We start from the raw sequence: 15,720 nt of genomic DNA on the forward strand, positions 1-15,720 counted from the left end.
TATTCCACCTCCCCCGCCACCCACCATTTCACCTTTCTCTATGGGACACCGGTGCAACTAAAAATGGCCCTCGCTACAACTGATTGAAAATGTTTCAAATTTCAAAATTTGAAAAATAAATGGGGGGAAATTTAAACAAAATGTTTGGAAAATATCCTTTGCCTCCCATATTACAATCAATTGTAGAGCTAGTTGATTTGGGGGATGGGGGGGCTTTGAAATAAACAAAAATAGAAAAAATATCTATGTTTTTGCTACACCCTCCCCCCCTTTTTCTAGCCCTTATCTTGACAACCCTCAACAATCTGATTCGCTGGCTAGTCTCTGTTGGAACTTATGGTCCAAAGTCAGAGAACAAGGCTGATATTGGTGGCTACCACCTCAACTGATGGTGCCACAGAATCTGAGCATGCAGATAACCTTTACTGGCCTCCCAGTTGCTAGGACTGCTATAGTAGCAAGTCCATGGCAGAGTTCCAACCATCAGCCATGAGGCTGCGAGGTATTTTTATTCTTCATCTCTCTGGTCTAAAGCATAGTGAAAAGGCTTGTGAGAAATGGCCCTGGCCAAATGCAATGGGTTCCCTAACTGGGATAAATCTGGGGCCATCCAGGGAAGGAGAAGACTTGTTTTACTCTCCTTCTCTCACTGTGCACCAATGTGAGGGCCAAGCAGAACCTGGCCCCTTGTCAGCACCCATCAAACAAAATTCAATGTATGCTTCCCCATGATTACAGGACTTGAGCTGGCCCTCACTGAAGTCAATGGCAAAACTCCCATTGACTGTAATAGTTCAAGATCATGCCTCTGAGTAATTTGTATTAATTTTTCTTTAACTATTCAAAGATTTCATTGTTCCAACTGTTTCAAGAAAAGCACAGATCATATACCCATGTTACACTTCTCTCCTCCTTTGCAGACAGAAACACATGCCTGTTAACAGCACTCCTGATCATTTCTCATTCCCTCAATATTTATCTAGAATTTATTATCAAACATTTAATGAAGAAAGGTACTGATCACACTGGCTGCTTATAACACGCATTCCTTTTAATTTGAGGGTTTTAATTTCCATTTAAGGCCAGATTAGCAACCAAGTATCCAAGTATATCCATTGAGATAACTCTTTTTAGAAAGAGATACTCTTTTACTGCTTGAAGACACCACTATTTTTGCCTGTTGCAAGCTGCTCACAAAAGCGCTCTTCACAGCACAGGAGACTTCTACTACAGCAAGTAGTTATCTGTTAAACAAACAATTGCCATCTCTATCCCAATGGGGGCAAATCCACTGCTCAATGTCCCCACCTGATTTGTCAGGCAGGGTAAATGTATGGGGGACTGTGGAGAGGAATCACTTTCTCCAGGCCGTGGAGCAACTGCAGAGTTCTCCTGCTGAAGATATTCCAGCCAAATGTCTGAAGAAGACGCAGAGAGCACTTATGGAGCATCCCTGCTTTGGGGAGAGGATCGGAAGGTCTATATATCACTAGGTCCTCTGGCCCTGATACATGCCTCATGCCTTCCCATGTGTTATGTGCTGCCCTGCAGAGAATTCAGGCACAGCACGATCTGCACATGGGATGAACACTCCACATGTAGCACACTCCCCGACCCTCTGCATCCAACCGTCCTTGCTCAGAACTACACTGAAAATTGCAGTACGACTGACTATATGACAGGTTCAGATAAACAGATTTGGTTTCATCCTGTGTCCCTTGTGAAAATCTTTCCTTATGTTGGGAACAGGCTAAGAGCCCAAATCCATAAACTAGGTGAACAGTCATCACTCATTCAGTAGTAGTCTCATTAGACTAGAATATGGGACTACTTGCATGAGTACGGTTTGCAGAAATGGGCTCTAACTGTGACTTAAAATAAAAGAATATTAAAAAACTTCTTATAGTTTATGAATTCCCTGTTCTGTGCATCCAAATTAATTTGGTTCCTCTGTTTTCACAAATATAATGGAGTAGTAGAAATCAATATATAGAAGACTTAAAAAAAACATAAAGCACAAATGTATACATTAGAAAAATTCAGTGATGAAACTGTGCTCAGAAGCTGCAACAGCTGACAGGATGTGAAATATTTTAACAAATACCCATGTTTGTGAAGTAGTACTTCCTGTTCAAATTTTTAAAAGAACAATCAGCAAAGCCAGTGAAAATCCAGTCATATTGAATTGCTAGTAGTATTGCTGGACCTCAGCTGCTTGATTCAAAGCCCACTGAAGTCAACAGAAATCTTTAGGGCCTGATCCAGGCTCTGGATCAGGCCCTAAATGTAGAAAGGAGAAAAACCAATAGAAACAGTTTACTACTGGAGTTTTCAAAATGTTATTAGCACTGAGACAACAGCATCAAGCCACTTATAGTGTGTGGCAGCTAAAGGATGATATAATTATCCTTCCAGATTTGTTATTAAGTCTGGTTTACCAAAATTATGAAAATAACCAAACACTGGAAAAATAAACCCTTTCGATAGTAATGCTATAGCTGTTAGTCTTCCAGTGCTATGACTAAGAGTGGCTGCAAGATTGCTGATGAAATATATATGAATCGAAGAAAGGCTTTTAGATATTCACTAATTCTGAGAACTGGTGTTAAAAATCTTGGCGTACTACAGTAAACGATTTAAAGATCTGTATTATTTATTTATTTTAAGTAAATTTTCTCCTTATGAAAGGTGCCAGATTGACTGCACTGGAGAATGAAGTCCTCTATTGGCCTCTCTTAACACATGAAAGTGGATACTAAAGCTACAATATAAATTAATGTTACTAATGGCAAAATTATGTAGCTTTATTTACACCATGTTAATTCAGACATGCTTTGGAAGAAATTGTGGTATCATGGAATTGGCCAGAACAACCAGTGTCTAAATGGTTAATGACACATACAGTTCAATATTTCAACTTTAATTTCAATTTCAAGCTACAGAGCAATTAAAACAAATATGGTGGTTTTATATTGACAGCATTATTGCTTTCTGGCTTGGCCCACAGCAATAAGCAACCTGTAGGGAAAACACAGACTGTATCCATCATAAATCCTAGTATTGTTTGCTTTTTAAACTCGATTTTCTGCCACGCAGAATACAAGGCATGCTCATACTACTGCGCTTACAAATTCAATGGAAGACACGCTTGAAAACTAAAATTTTATATCAGTCCTCTACTGGGTTGCTTCTGGATGGTATTATGAGACTTTAAGCCCTAAAGACAACATAATAATTTCCTATCATACAAATTTGCATATACAAAGAAAATAATAAATCAAATATATGTAATTAGTATATTAACATTAACTGAGTACTAAATGCTTTTTGATGTATAGAAAATAATTACAGTAGGGTAATCCTAAATTGTAGCCACACTCTTAATAGGCAATTAGTTATACAGTTCAATAATGTTATGTATTTTATTTCTGTATTTGTGGCCCTTAAATCTTAGTACAATATCTCAGGTACAAATTAAGTATACATTGACAGATTTTAATTCAGGACACTGAATAGTGATACTTTTATTTTTCTTAAAATAGAGAAACATTAATTTTGGCTTATGATCACATTTAACCAGTGGATGTACCGCTGTTAATATCTGGTATCAGATTGTCCAGCACATTTAAAAAAAAAATTGGTGACTGACCCTGGCAGACTTATTTCCTGCCAATATCAGTATAGACTCTTTGTTTCATGGAGCATGCAACATACCAGCATTATTAGGTCTTGATTATTATGCCACATTATGCTGTGCAGATCCCTTTTAAAATCCATGTCCAACACACAAGCAACAAAGACTTCAACATATTATGAACAAGTACTTTCCTGTACCATAGATAAGAACTCAGTTGTGCCAAAATGCACATATATGAATCATTTTACACATGTGAGGAGTTTCACTGAATTCAGTGCGACTCCTCACACAAATAAAGTTGTTCATGTGTATTAGGGTTTGCAGGGTTAGGTGCTATGGCTTGGATCCTGCAAAGACTTGCAGTCATGCTTAACTTTATGCATTGTGCATGGGTCAAAGGGACTGCTCCCAGTGTGTGTACAGTTAAGCACGCACATAAGTCTTTGCAGGATCAGGGCCTATGTCACCAAACTCCTAACTGTAACATATTAATAAACTTCAAAAATATACAAGTCAGACATCCTGATGTTTCCAAAAGCACCTTAGAGATCCATTTATTCATATATTGTGTAACAGAAGATTAAAATATTTTAAAAAATCTTTATCTTCTTTATTACCAATGCCTTGAGGAGGCCACACCAGCAATATACTATAACATGAAGCTCCAATACACAGTCATTTTTGCTACTCACCTGTCTGTTACGTTCATCCATAATCCTTGTGATCTGAATCTTTTTTCTCCCCATAGTCCCCGTTTTTCTTCTCTCTCTCGTTCCTGAAATTATGTATTTTTTCCTTCTCTTTTCTTCCTTTTTCCCGTTTCCTCAAAACAAATCTCCCTCTTCAGCACTTGCACTGCTCAGTTCACAGACCCCTGCATCCGTTCCTGCTAAGCACACAAAAGAAATCAACTCTTACTATAAAACTGATAAAAACTGCCAGCTAAATAGATAAAAGTTACTACAGGGAGTTTACCAAGTGCCCTAAATAGAATCTAGTGTACAACCAAATTATTCTGCAGTTATAAAGTAAATAAGACAATATTAATAGTAGTAAACTGAAAGTTTATTTTCATAGTTATAAATGACCCGAAAAATCTTTCAAGAAATGATTAAGATGACTGAAATTAATGTCTCTATAATTGTCATGGATTTAGGTATCTCTATTTCAAAAATATTATTCATTGTGCTAATATGAAAAATTACCTAAATACGAGAGGTAACAAACCTTTCTGTACCTGTGTATGCTAAGTAGGCCAGCTAATTCATTCCTGAAGGGAAAACAATCCTGTGTTTTGACAGCAGGGGTGATAACGCCCCTCATTATGCAAATAGGATGGACCATTATTAAAGTGCTATTTGATATATGCGAAATGTCAGCTAGTTTAAATCTAAATCCTTTAATCTCATTCTTTAAAAAACCTACAGTTAATTCAAGTACTACTTAAAATATTTTAAGAGAAAAGTAGTACTTCTTTATCCCACTACATTTCAAAGTATGTTCTAAACTATCTATCCCACAGGTACGTAACTAGCTAACGTAAATTTTTCCATTTGAGAATATTTGCATAAGGTACTTAATCTATGCAGAACAGAATAATAGGAACAGTTGCTACATAAAGAATGTTTTGAATTAGTATTTTCACATTTCTGATAAGCCCACATATTAGTCCTCTGCACTTTACAAAAACTAGTTGCATTATACAATTTAAAACTGTTACAGTAAATATATAAATATATGACAACACACAGAAAATATTCCATAAAATGCCATAAACTTCAGGAGTAATTCTAAAGGCTTGTAAAACATTGTTTAACCAAACCAAACCAAACCAAAGAAAAACTTTTCAAAAAGTTCATACACATATTATGTTAAATCTGGCAATAAAATTAATATAATATAAATATTCCGTTTGTTTCTTATCACCCTTAAGATTTACCATAATTATCAGCTGAGTATGACAGCACAGAGTATTTGTAAACACTTTTAAAAAAATCCCACAATCTAAACAGGATTCAAATAAAAATGATCAGTGCATCACCACTTTTACCTCAGTTCTGTTATACTAACATTATTTCTTCATTTGTCCAAATGTATCAATTTTACAACAAATTGGCATTTTCTTGTTTATTTTAAGCTGGTGCTCTCACAGCCAACTTGATAAATTCCCACAATATGTTATGCAACATTAAGCCGATGTCCTGGCCATTTAATCCATTATTTGGCTCTGATTCAAAGCTACTGAGGTAGAAAAGCTGGACATCACTCTGTCTGATCTTCAATTCTCTCTTGATTTTCTTTGTATTTATTTAACTTGAAGCTGTTCAGTATTTTATCAGTTTAAGAAGAGTTGAGATCATAGCTAAAAGATAATCAGCTGTTTAGAATTTTTTAACTAGCTATTATGATATAATCAATTCTGCTGGATTAAACAAGGTATAGATCCTAATATCGCTAATCAATATTATTTTACGGTATATGGCATGCAAGATGGAGTAATTTGTGATGCCATCAAAATAAAGTGCACAAGTATTTCTGCAGCTTTTTTGCCCATTTGAAACAGTTCAGCAATTTTTTTACTACTTAAAATGACAGTTACCAGGCCATATTAACCATAAAAAACTAGATGTGCCAAACAGTGAATTAAAACAAGTTATTTAAAATGTATTTATACAAACTTTTTTCTAAACAAATCTAGGAGCCATGGTCCCATCTGATATTCACTGTTGACAAACAAACCCAGGCTATTTTTAGAAACAGTCTTAAATTTCCTTGGACTGGGTTTCTTTCCTGTTTTTCCCATAGTCTTACCTCCAATACAAAGAGCAAGTTAAAGTGGTGTTTCCCATGCACATGCAGGACCCAAAGGAGTCTAACAGGCTTTCTCTGTAATAATAAGCCAATACACTAATCCACAGCAAATGCATATGGAACAATTTCCTTTCCTTTCATTCAACTGAAGCTGGTGGCACTATCGGCTTACAGCACTATGCCTGCCTAAGCTCTTATTCACTTCAAGGTGGAAGGTCAGGGTGGACAGATTAGAGAAGTGGTGACAGGGTTAGCGAGGATGAGAGCTGCTTTACAGATCAAGATTCTGAAGCTGAATGAGCGCAGAAAAATCAGTGAATGCTGAAAATCAACTAGGAAGGGCACAGCCAGCTCCTGGTGAAATAACAATATGGTGAGCCCCTCTCCTACATAGTTATCAGGTCCACATTTCAGACCAATCTTTCAAATAACAAAAACTTTTATAGACAGCTCAGAGTACAGAACTCTTAATAACGGCACTACAAACTATTCTTAAAATAGTCACACAATACTTTTTGGGCCAAATTCTGCCCTCAGTTACATGGATGTCAAATCCACTGACTACACCAAATTTACATCAGTATAACTGGGAGCAAAATTTGTCCCATTGTTTGAAGAAACAATCTATTAGGAAGAAAAAACAAATGCGGAAGATAGCACATTATTTACAGGATGTCTGAGGGAGAAGAAATTATGATAACCCATACATAGATATCTATCTCAAAATTACACAGACATGCAAGAAGTGTTACCCAAAGGCAACAGGTTACCTTTTACTGAATTCACCTGGAGGTGCTTTTTGTTTATTCTCCTGATTGCTTTTTGTTTAGTAACCTAATGACAAATAAAAATTATTGATCTTGTTTAGTGAATTTCTTGCCTTTCTATAATTTGCTATTTTTATTGCAAATACAAATAAATAGTGATATATGGTATTTTGTGCATCTGTCTCTCTATATACATACATATAAATATGCCCACATACACATATATTGTTCTAAACTGTATATTTCACATTTGAGTGTCTGTACACACACTTTACAAACATATATAAAAGCAACTATATCGATGAAGTATAATGTATCTTGAGATGAGTAAATCAGTACATCTGATTCATGGGTCATATCCTTCAAAGGACTGACAACTTTTGTGTCAACCAGAATACAAAGAAATATGGGTATTATCATTTGCCCTCCACCTGCTCTAGGAATTTCAGTAATGCTCACAATACTTTTTCTATATTCCTGCAGGAATACAGTTTATGGTATTACATTTTTAAAGTTCTTGTTAACTGATCAAATTATATTTTCCAAATGCAAATAAAGCACACTAAGTAGAAAACTTGCAAACAGTACAAAACTTAAGCTGTCCTGCAGGCTTTCATTATCCAAAGGGACTTGAAATAATTCCAGAAGCCTCGCTGAAATAACTTTCCACATAAAAGAAACTTTCCAACATAATGACATAGTTACATGTAAATAATCTGCATTTTTTTAAAATGTCATAGTTACATGCTGTGGAGTTACAGTCTTCAGCATTTTTTCTCTCTTTTTTGCAAACCCAAACATAAAAAAATCAGACTGCTTACTAAAAAGAGGAACTTCATTTTGGCGGGCTTCTGTTCACTTTATGATTTGGCACAGGCAGAGATAGCTGATGGAAGAGTGATTTGAGCCTCAAAAAAAGGAAAAAGTTGTAAAGGAAAAATGCTGCAGATCATTCAACCACTCCCACCTCTCATTCTGTCTCTCTCTCTCTCTCTCTCTCTCTCTCACACACACACACAAACTCTCCCTTTCCCTCCCTGCAACACAGAAAAATCTTGATAGAATGGCAGGAAACACGCACAGAGTGGTCAGGGAAGGATATGATGTCAGCAACCACGAACAATAAAAGGTGTAAAGGTGCTTCCTTCCCTAAACTGTTCCAGAAGTGCAAAATGGGAACCAAAACTCTCCACTTCCTTCTCCGAACAGTACTGTCTGAATCTGTACGGCTGCAACACCCCAGACAGAGTTCTTTGAACAAGTCACAGAAAGGGTAGTAAGGAGTATCTAAACAGGAGAATCAAAATAGTTATTTTATAAACAAGAAGGTGACCCCAGAAAGACTTAGCTGATTAAAGTTTTCATGGTTTCATCACAAAAGAAACAGACGTGCAATAAAGATTTTTCTCTTTTCTTAGGCAGCATGTTTCTTGAGTAGGCTTATTAGATTAAAAATTTAAAAAACAAGCAAACAAACAAACAAACAGAACATCTTGTATATTATGAAAAAAGTAAATAAATGAGAGATGCTGTAAAAAAATCCTTTACCTTTACAGATAAAGGCCTGATTCAAAAGTCCACTGCAATCAATTGGAGTCTTTACATTGACACAATTTATAAGCTTTGCATCAGGCCCTAAAGGAAGAGCTAAATATACCTATAATACTGAACAATGACTGGTGTCTGAGAAAAATTTGTTTTCTTTAATTAAAATAATGAGCAAACAAACAGACAAACAAACAAACAGTTAATCCCCAGAAGTCCTTATTCAAACAAAACTCCCACTGAAATTTTACCTGTACAAGGACTGGATGATCAGACACAATGTACAGATAAATAGAATTATACCATTTAAAAAAGAGATACGCTGGATCAAATAAAGATGCTTTTGAATCCCACACCTTGTACTGTTTAGTACTGCAATAAATATAGCACAAGGGCGAAAGTCACTGGGCCAAATTCTGCACTGAGCATATTTGTCTCTGATATAATTCTACCAATGTCAACAGAGATATCACCAGTGGTAAATTTGGCCCTTAAGATTGTATGAGATTGTATGAGTGTAACTGAGGGCAGAATTTGGCTTATTAACAGCAACTTTTTATAACAGAATTACATATTTCATGTCATCATCGTTGCAATGTATCTGTGATACAGAAATAGTGCACTCTACTGTATGGTTCATTTGGGCAAGAAGCCATGCAACAAATGAATGAGTCATTTTAAGATTTCAAACATCTGTCCACAACACTCTGATTTAGAAATTGAACATAACCTACATTTATGTGTTTTGATCTTATGGTCAGAATACCACATTAAAAGATGTGAGAAGGAATTCATTCTAATCTGCTAAACTTATCTCAGGAGAGCATGCATTTTTCTACAGGAAGCGTAAAATAAACATTTAAATCATAATAGTCATAACATATGAATACAGACTACTGAAGTTAGCATATGTAAAACTGAAAAAACATTAATCCTGATGCATGGACTAGTGAGTGCAACAATTTTATTGATCCTTTCATTTGTTTATCTTATCTGAGGTAAAATGTCTTTTGTAAAGTAAAACCTAACCAGTTTCAACATATTCTTTACACATCGTTTTGCAAAAAGCTGGCATTAATTTTTAAAAAAAGTAAACTACAGAATGCTAGCTGTGCATTCAGTAAATGGCAAAATAGCTACAAGCTCACTAGCTGCAAAATCAATTCTCTCTCATATTTAGATGATTCATTATCATTTTAAGAGAAAATTTTAATAATTTATCTAGATATGCTGATTTTACTAATTTTATTACTGACTTTGAAGGCACCTGCTGAATTTATAAGGTTTTCTTACCTAATTAATATTGTCTTTATTTATTTTAAGGGGAGCAGAACATGTCTACTTTATTTTCAACAGTTAAGTCTCCACTTCAAAAGAAATAGTCTAGTTATTATTCTTATTGATGTCTGACTTTACGTCTGATGTGTTCCTGAATATAGCCATGTTGCCTGGAAAATCCCTCCATTTTACTTTAGACTCCTTATCCCTTATATTTTTGTTGCATTATTCCTCTAGCTGAGAGGGAAGCTGAGCTGCTTTCTTCCTGATCAATACTGTTTTAGAGCTTGCCTAGTCAAAAGTTCATAATACAGTCGCGCTTCCCAAGTTCTAAAAATGATGGAACACATCACCACCAAGCTGCCTCGGAAGTAGAGAAGGGCCAAGCCGGAACCTTGACTCTGACCCTTTCAAATGTTTGGGGTGATTTTTGATCCCTGGATCTAAACTGCTCCTCTTGGTTTCATTCCAAGTCAGATGCCAAACTGGAAGGGGTCTATTTTCAGGTGCCAGTATGGGTGTTGCTGAAATCATATGAGATTAGATGTTCATTTTCATCCCATTCTGATAGGATTTGAGCCCAAGATGGTGGAAACAGCATGAGAGGAACTAGTACTGTGAAACTGCTGCCATTTGGGGCCGAAAACATGAAAACAGGTTGCAGGTAATATTAAATCTGGAGTCTGGCCTAAACTTAATCCATGTTGTTACACTGCCTACTGAGTCCAGTCTACTAGGTAGCGCAGCAAGTTTCTAAATTTAGGGACAGATTGTGTTCTAAGGATTGACATGAGAATGAGACCCTCAAATTGTGGATCTCCCTTCTCTGTGCAGAAAGAGATCAGGGAGTTCAGCTATCTCTGTAGCAATTACATTCCTTTCCCTTGGATCCTGTGCAGGGGCTCTGTGTGAATCCAATAATTTGCAACTGGAGGGAGGTGGAATGAACAGGACATTTGCTGGAATGATAGGGTAGAGGTGAGACAGTCTAGGACTGTATTAACATCACTGACGCACATGCACTGTACTGGTTAACCCCCTGAAGAGGTGTCTCAGGGTGGGCACTGTCTGGGGAGTTTCTATCACAGTGGCTGCACTGAAACTGTGCTGCCAGGGAAATGAGGCAAATGGCAGAGAACTGGTACCCCAGAGGATCCTCAAAATCTGAGCAAATCTTAGGAGATCCAGGGGTTCATGAGTGAGAACTCCTGCTTTCTTCCATGGAAGGGCAAATCTTGCACCCACAGTGAGGTCCACAAGGGGTCACTGCACAGTTTCCTTCCCCCTCCATTGGTATTTCTCCATAGGGGCACATTATGGTTCCTTTATATTATATATATAATAACTTGTAGTTATCTCATTCAACTTGAAAAGTCTGATTCTTAAGGAACATATTTTGGTGCTATATTAGATCATTTTTTGCATCAAATACACATCTTTTTTAGATGGCTCCTCCACCCACCCACAGCGACACAGAATCTTCTATATCTCTGACTCATCTCTCAGGACCTGATTCTTCACTAACTGTAGTTTTACACCAACATAACACCACTAATTTCTGTGGAGTTACTTCTCAATTATACTAATGTAAGTGAGAGAAGAATCAGATCCAGAACTATGATTATTCACAGAAAAAGGAATGTTATCCTACATCACAGACCTAAAAGACATAACTTTTATCCAGATATTTTTGTTACTTTTTAACAAACTAAGATACCTGGCATATCTTATATGTGGCACTTCCTTTCTTATCAGAGAACAATCAAACAGAAGACTGTCCCATTCCTTCTTTGTATCCAACTCCAGAAACTTGTCCTTTACCATAGCACCTTGGGGTGCTATTGACTTGCATTCATGAAGAAACGAACGAGGACAAGCCAGACAAAGGTGACAAAGGTGAGGTGACCATAGTACCTGACCCCACTACTAATGTCAGGTATTAAACTGTGATCTTCCTGAAATATAAAGTAGTCTGCACAATACGGTGGATAGTGTGCTGAGATGCTAACTGTTCATTTATTCTATCATCATTGTCATTAACAAGGAAAATCACAAATTGCATTTCATGCATGGCCCTGATAGTTTATTATACAGAAGTGTTAATTTGACAAACGTAGCAGGGGTATAAAAACTATGAAGCTTCCAAAACTCAATTATGACAAGGCAACTATCCCCCTCTTCCCAATGACACAACGGCTGAAAATTCTACATTAAGACTTCCATTCCCAAGGACAAAAGGAGATGAAAAGTATGTCAGGTATTTAATAAAGCTAACAGAAAATACTGCTCTCAAAACACCAGCTCTTAGTTAAATAGGAGTGAGAAATCTGCTTTTGTCTGTGAAAAAGGTTCTTTTTACTATGCAGCTCAGAAATTAGGATAGAAAATCTCTTTTAAACAGGTGAAGTATATACAATTGTAATAACACCTGAAGTCAGGTGTCTGTTCCTTTACAAAACAAAGGGCCAAATTCATTCATTGACATTGATATAACCATTTGATAATAAAGGATTTTTTGATATCCCATTTAAGCCTTAGGATATGGGCTATTCTCCATGTGTGTTATTCAGGATCTGCCTCTACTCCTGGGTTTCTGGGTTGCAGCACGGTACTGTTCCAGAAGGAGGAAGGGTTTTCGGTGCAGAGAGACAGGATAAATAGGTATACTTGGTGGAGTGAGCCCTACACCATCCCTTACCTTCCAAAGCTATCTAGTTCCTCTGCATGACTGGCCTCCTGACATGAGTCACCTCCCCCATCAACAGCTCCTGATGTCTCCCTCTGTGTGGGTATCAGCAAAGAGGAGATGCATGAAAAGATCTTGCCAGAAGAGGGGAAAAAACAGCCTGGTGTTGGCAGTGCGGGAAAGCAGAGACATGGATCCAGTGACTAAGAAGCAGTGGACAAGGAGCCTGAGAATGTTGGTCTGCTTTGGGGTGGGGACGTCTTCTGGTGCTTTGCATTGGGAGTGTGGCTAAGGGTATTTTGGCGGGTGGGGAAAGGAGGAAGGGAGCAAGCAGCAGCTGTGTGGGTGAGAGGCAGAGGTGGAGAAGCTTAAGACATATGTACTTGTCTTCAGAAACTCAATCCAGAACATTGATCATTACACTTCAGTACTCTAAAGGGTTAAAAGAGATATACTTGAGATACCTAAGATCCATCTTGAATCAGTTAATTAGCATGCTGCTCAAGCACATCATAGTTCTTATTTAGTCTTGAGAATTACATTAGGTAACTAATTCATACTTTCCATGCGAGGATTTGTTCTTCTAATTCTTCATAGAACGGATGTTTAGCAGTTTTCACCTCAAGGCTTGAAGAAGCAAATTTCTACTGGTTCAGAAGGTGTTTACCACAAAGGTAAACCCAACATTGTCTGCAAGAATAAAAGCCACTATCTAGCATCACAGTCTGTCTACAGATCCCCAGCTGTAACCACTCCATTGCACATATAGCTGGTTACTTTTTTTAACCTCCACCTCCTCACCCTCCCAATCCCCGCCCCCCCAAAGCATGTTTGGCAACATCTAATGCAAAAAGTCAGCATCCCTGACAAATATCATCTGAAGACTGATATACAAAATACACTTCATTTGTACAAGGAAATCTTGCTGTTGTGTTACTGCTTTTAGGCCCAGACCTACAAAGTGACTTAGGCATTGCAACACCTAGAAAATCACAGGAACAATACTGTGAACCACAAAGCCTGAGTTAGTTTCCTAGGGTTCTATACAACAAAAGGGGAGAAAGGCACCTTAGACAGTAATCCACAAAGGCAGCACACCAGACAGGGAGCCACCTAAGCTAGCCAATGGGACACACCAATGAGGGATGTCTGTGCTAAGCCCTACCCCTCCCTTGGAGATAGGTGCCTCCCTGTACCTTGGATTTAGGCACCTATCTCTGCTCATGATCCATGAATTGGAGGAAGATAGGTGTTCAGACACCTAAGTCATGTATAGGGCCCTCCCACTCAAAAAGCAAAAGGCAAGAGAGTGAAGGAGAACCTTCCTTATAACCGGTAGCTTAGTACTTACCTAGGATGTGAGAGAAATTTAGTTGAAGTCCCCCTTCCTCCCAAGGGGAAAAATGGATTTGAAGAGAGATCCACTGCCTCTCAGAGCCATTCTAATTCCTTCACTTGCCCAATTAATATTTCATTATAGTGCAAAGATTGAGGGAAACCCAACATCAGAATAGCCCAAAGCCCAGTGGGTAAAGCACACACTTGAGAGCCAGCTAATCCCTGTTTAAATTCATTCTCCCCTTCCAGGAAGGGGAGAGAGGGGCAGGGGACTTGAGACAGATCCTAGAGAAGTACAATAACCACTGTGCTAGAGATTATATGGGAGATCACACACCCCCACACACTTTGTGTAAACTCATCTGAGGGACCTGATCCAGTAGGTAGCCTCTAAATTCACTTAACGGATCAGATCAGAAATTAAGGCAGCTGAACGCCTATTCCCAGTTTGAGAATTGCTCTGGGGCTTAGATGGACACCTAGCATAAGGCAGTAGTGTACAGGCTCAGGAGGGAAATAGGCACCCAGGAGCCTCAAATGAAGCTGCAGTATGCATGCTGAGAGGCAAAAACTTTGGTCCTGAGCAAAGTTAGGGGCTATGGGGTTAGGTTGCATCCAAGCAGTTCTGTGGATCACAGAGGTGCCTAAAAATGGGATATAGGTGCCTAAGTACCTTTGTGAATTTCATCCTTAGTAACCAAGTGTAGTTTGTTTGTCAATCTCCATTCCATCTGGAAAGAGAATATTTTTCTTAATGGATCATCGTCAACACTGTTCATTTTATTATCATCATAGCAATAAGCTGAACAAAAACAAAACAAAATCAATAAAAAGATACATTAGCTAATCTTTTTTGTGGCCTTGAATGTACATTATGTTTACTCAGAAAAAAGCACTTTTATAATCATATTGATATACAAAGTCATTTCTGATAAAATAGCCTTAGAAACAGAAAACTGCAGTAAAGCTGAAAGGCAGCACAGTATAGAAGAGCATGCTCAAGGCTCACAGGCAGTCACTCCTGACTTCTAATCTTGCAACTGCCACTAATAAATTAAGTCATCTGGGAATTTGCTTTCAGTTTCCCATCCATAAAATGGGGATAATACCCACCTACCTTATACAAGTGTTCTGAGGAATAATTAGTTAATTTGAATATTTGTCATAAGCTACAGATATGCTTAATATAATTAATAAATAGGTTCTGCAATTTTCCTCTGGCACAGATAATGAAAAAAAGCACGAATATATGAAGCTGCTCCCTAAGCTAAAGCAGATAGCAAAAGTTTAATAGTCACAATCTCTAGTCCCAATCATTTAAGATAAAAAAGTTTCTAATTATATTACTTGTCAAAAGCATTTAGATACATATACTATTCTAGCAAAATAACTCTACATGTTAATATGTATCCTCTCAAAATAAAGATATTTGACAGTACTGTCATACATGGCCCAATATGGTACATAGCATATTCATCAATTTCCTGTTTCTCTCTCTCTCTCTCTCTCTCTTACAGCATCCTTATCAACCTAATTAAAGCTTTGTTCACTTGAAACCTCAGATGACAATTTATTTAACTCTATCCCACTGTGGTCTTTTTATAAAGAGAATTAAATTTGATCTTCTGACAGCAATTATTAACTGATCCCAACTGGCC

The 15,720-nt window shown here is 37.4% G+C and overlaps 1 protein-coding gene across 22 annotated transcripts in view; it reads right to left on the bottom strand.

Moving 5' to 3' along the window:
- MEF2C (myocyte enhancer factor 2C) overlaps window positions 1–15,720 on the bottom strand; it is a 156,784-nt gene that overhangs the window by 79,396 nt on the left and 61,668 nt on the right. For 10 of the 22 annotated variants that reach the window (XM_050943907.1, XM_050943910.1, XM_050943893.1 and 7 more), the window contains 3 exons: window positions 8,037–8,502; window positions 7,219–7,282; window positions 4,330–4,526 (listed from right to left, as the gene is read on the bottom strand). In XM_050943907.1, the coding sequence (XP_050799864.1) occupies window positions 4,330–4,383 (54 nt within the window). In that variant the 5' untranslated portion in view covers window positions 4,384–4,526; window positions 7,219–7,282; window positions 8,037–8,502. Of the gene's footprint in view, window positions 1–4,329; window positions 4,527–7,218; window positions 7,283–8,036; window positions 8,503–14,735; window positions 14,794–15,720 lie in introns of those variants that run through there. The other 12 variants (XM_050943897.1, XM_050943899.1, XM_050943903.1 and 9 more) reach the window with 8 other exon arrangements.

Source organism: Gopherus flavomarginatus, chromosome 3, assembly GCF_025201925.1.
Source record: "Gopherus flavomarginatus isolate rGopFla2 chromosome 3, rGopFla2.mat.asm, whole genome shotgun sequence".
In the NCBI taxonomy this organism is placed as follows: domain Eukaryota; kingdom Metazoa; phylum Chordata; order Testudines; family Testudinidae; genus Gopherus; species Gopherus flavomarginatus.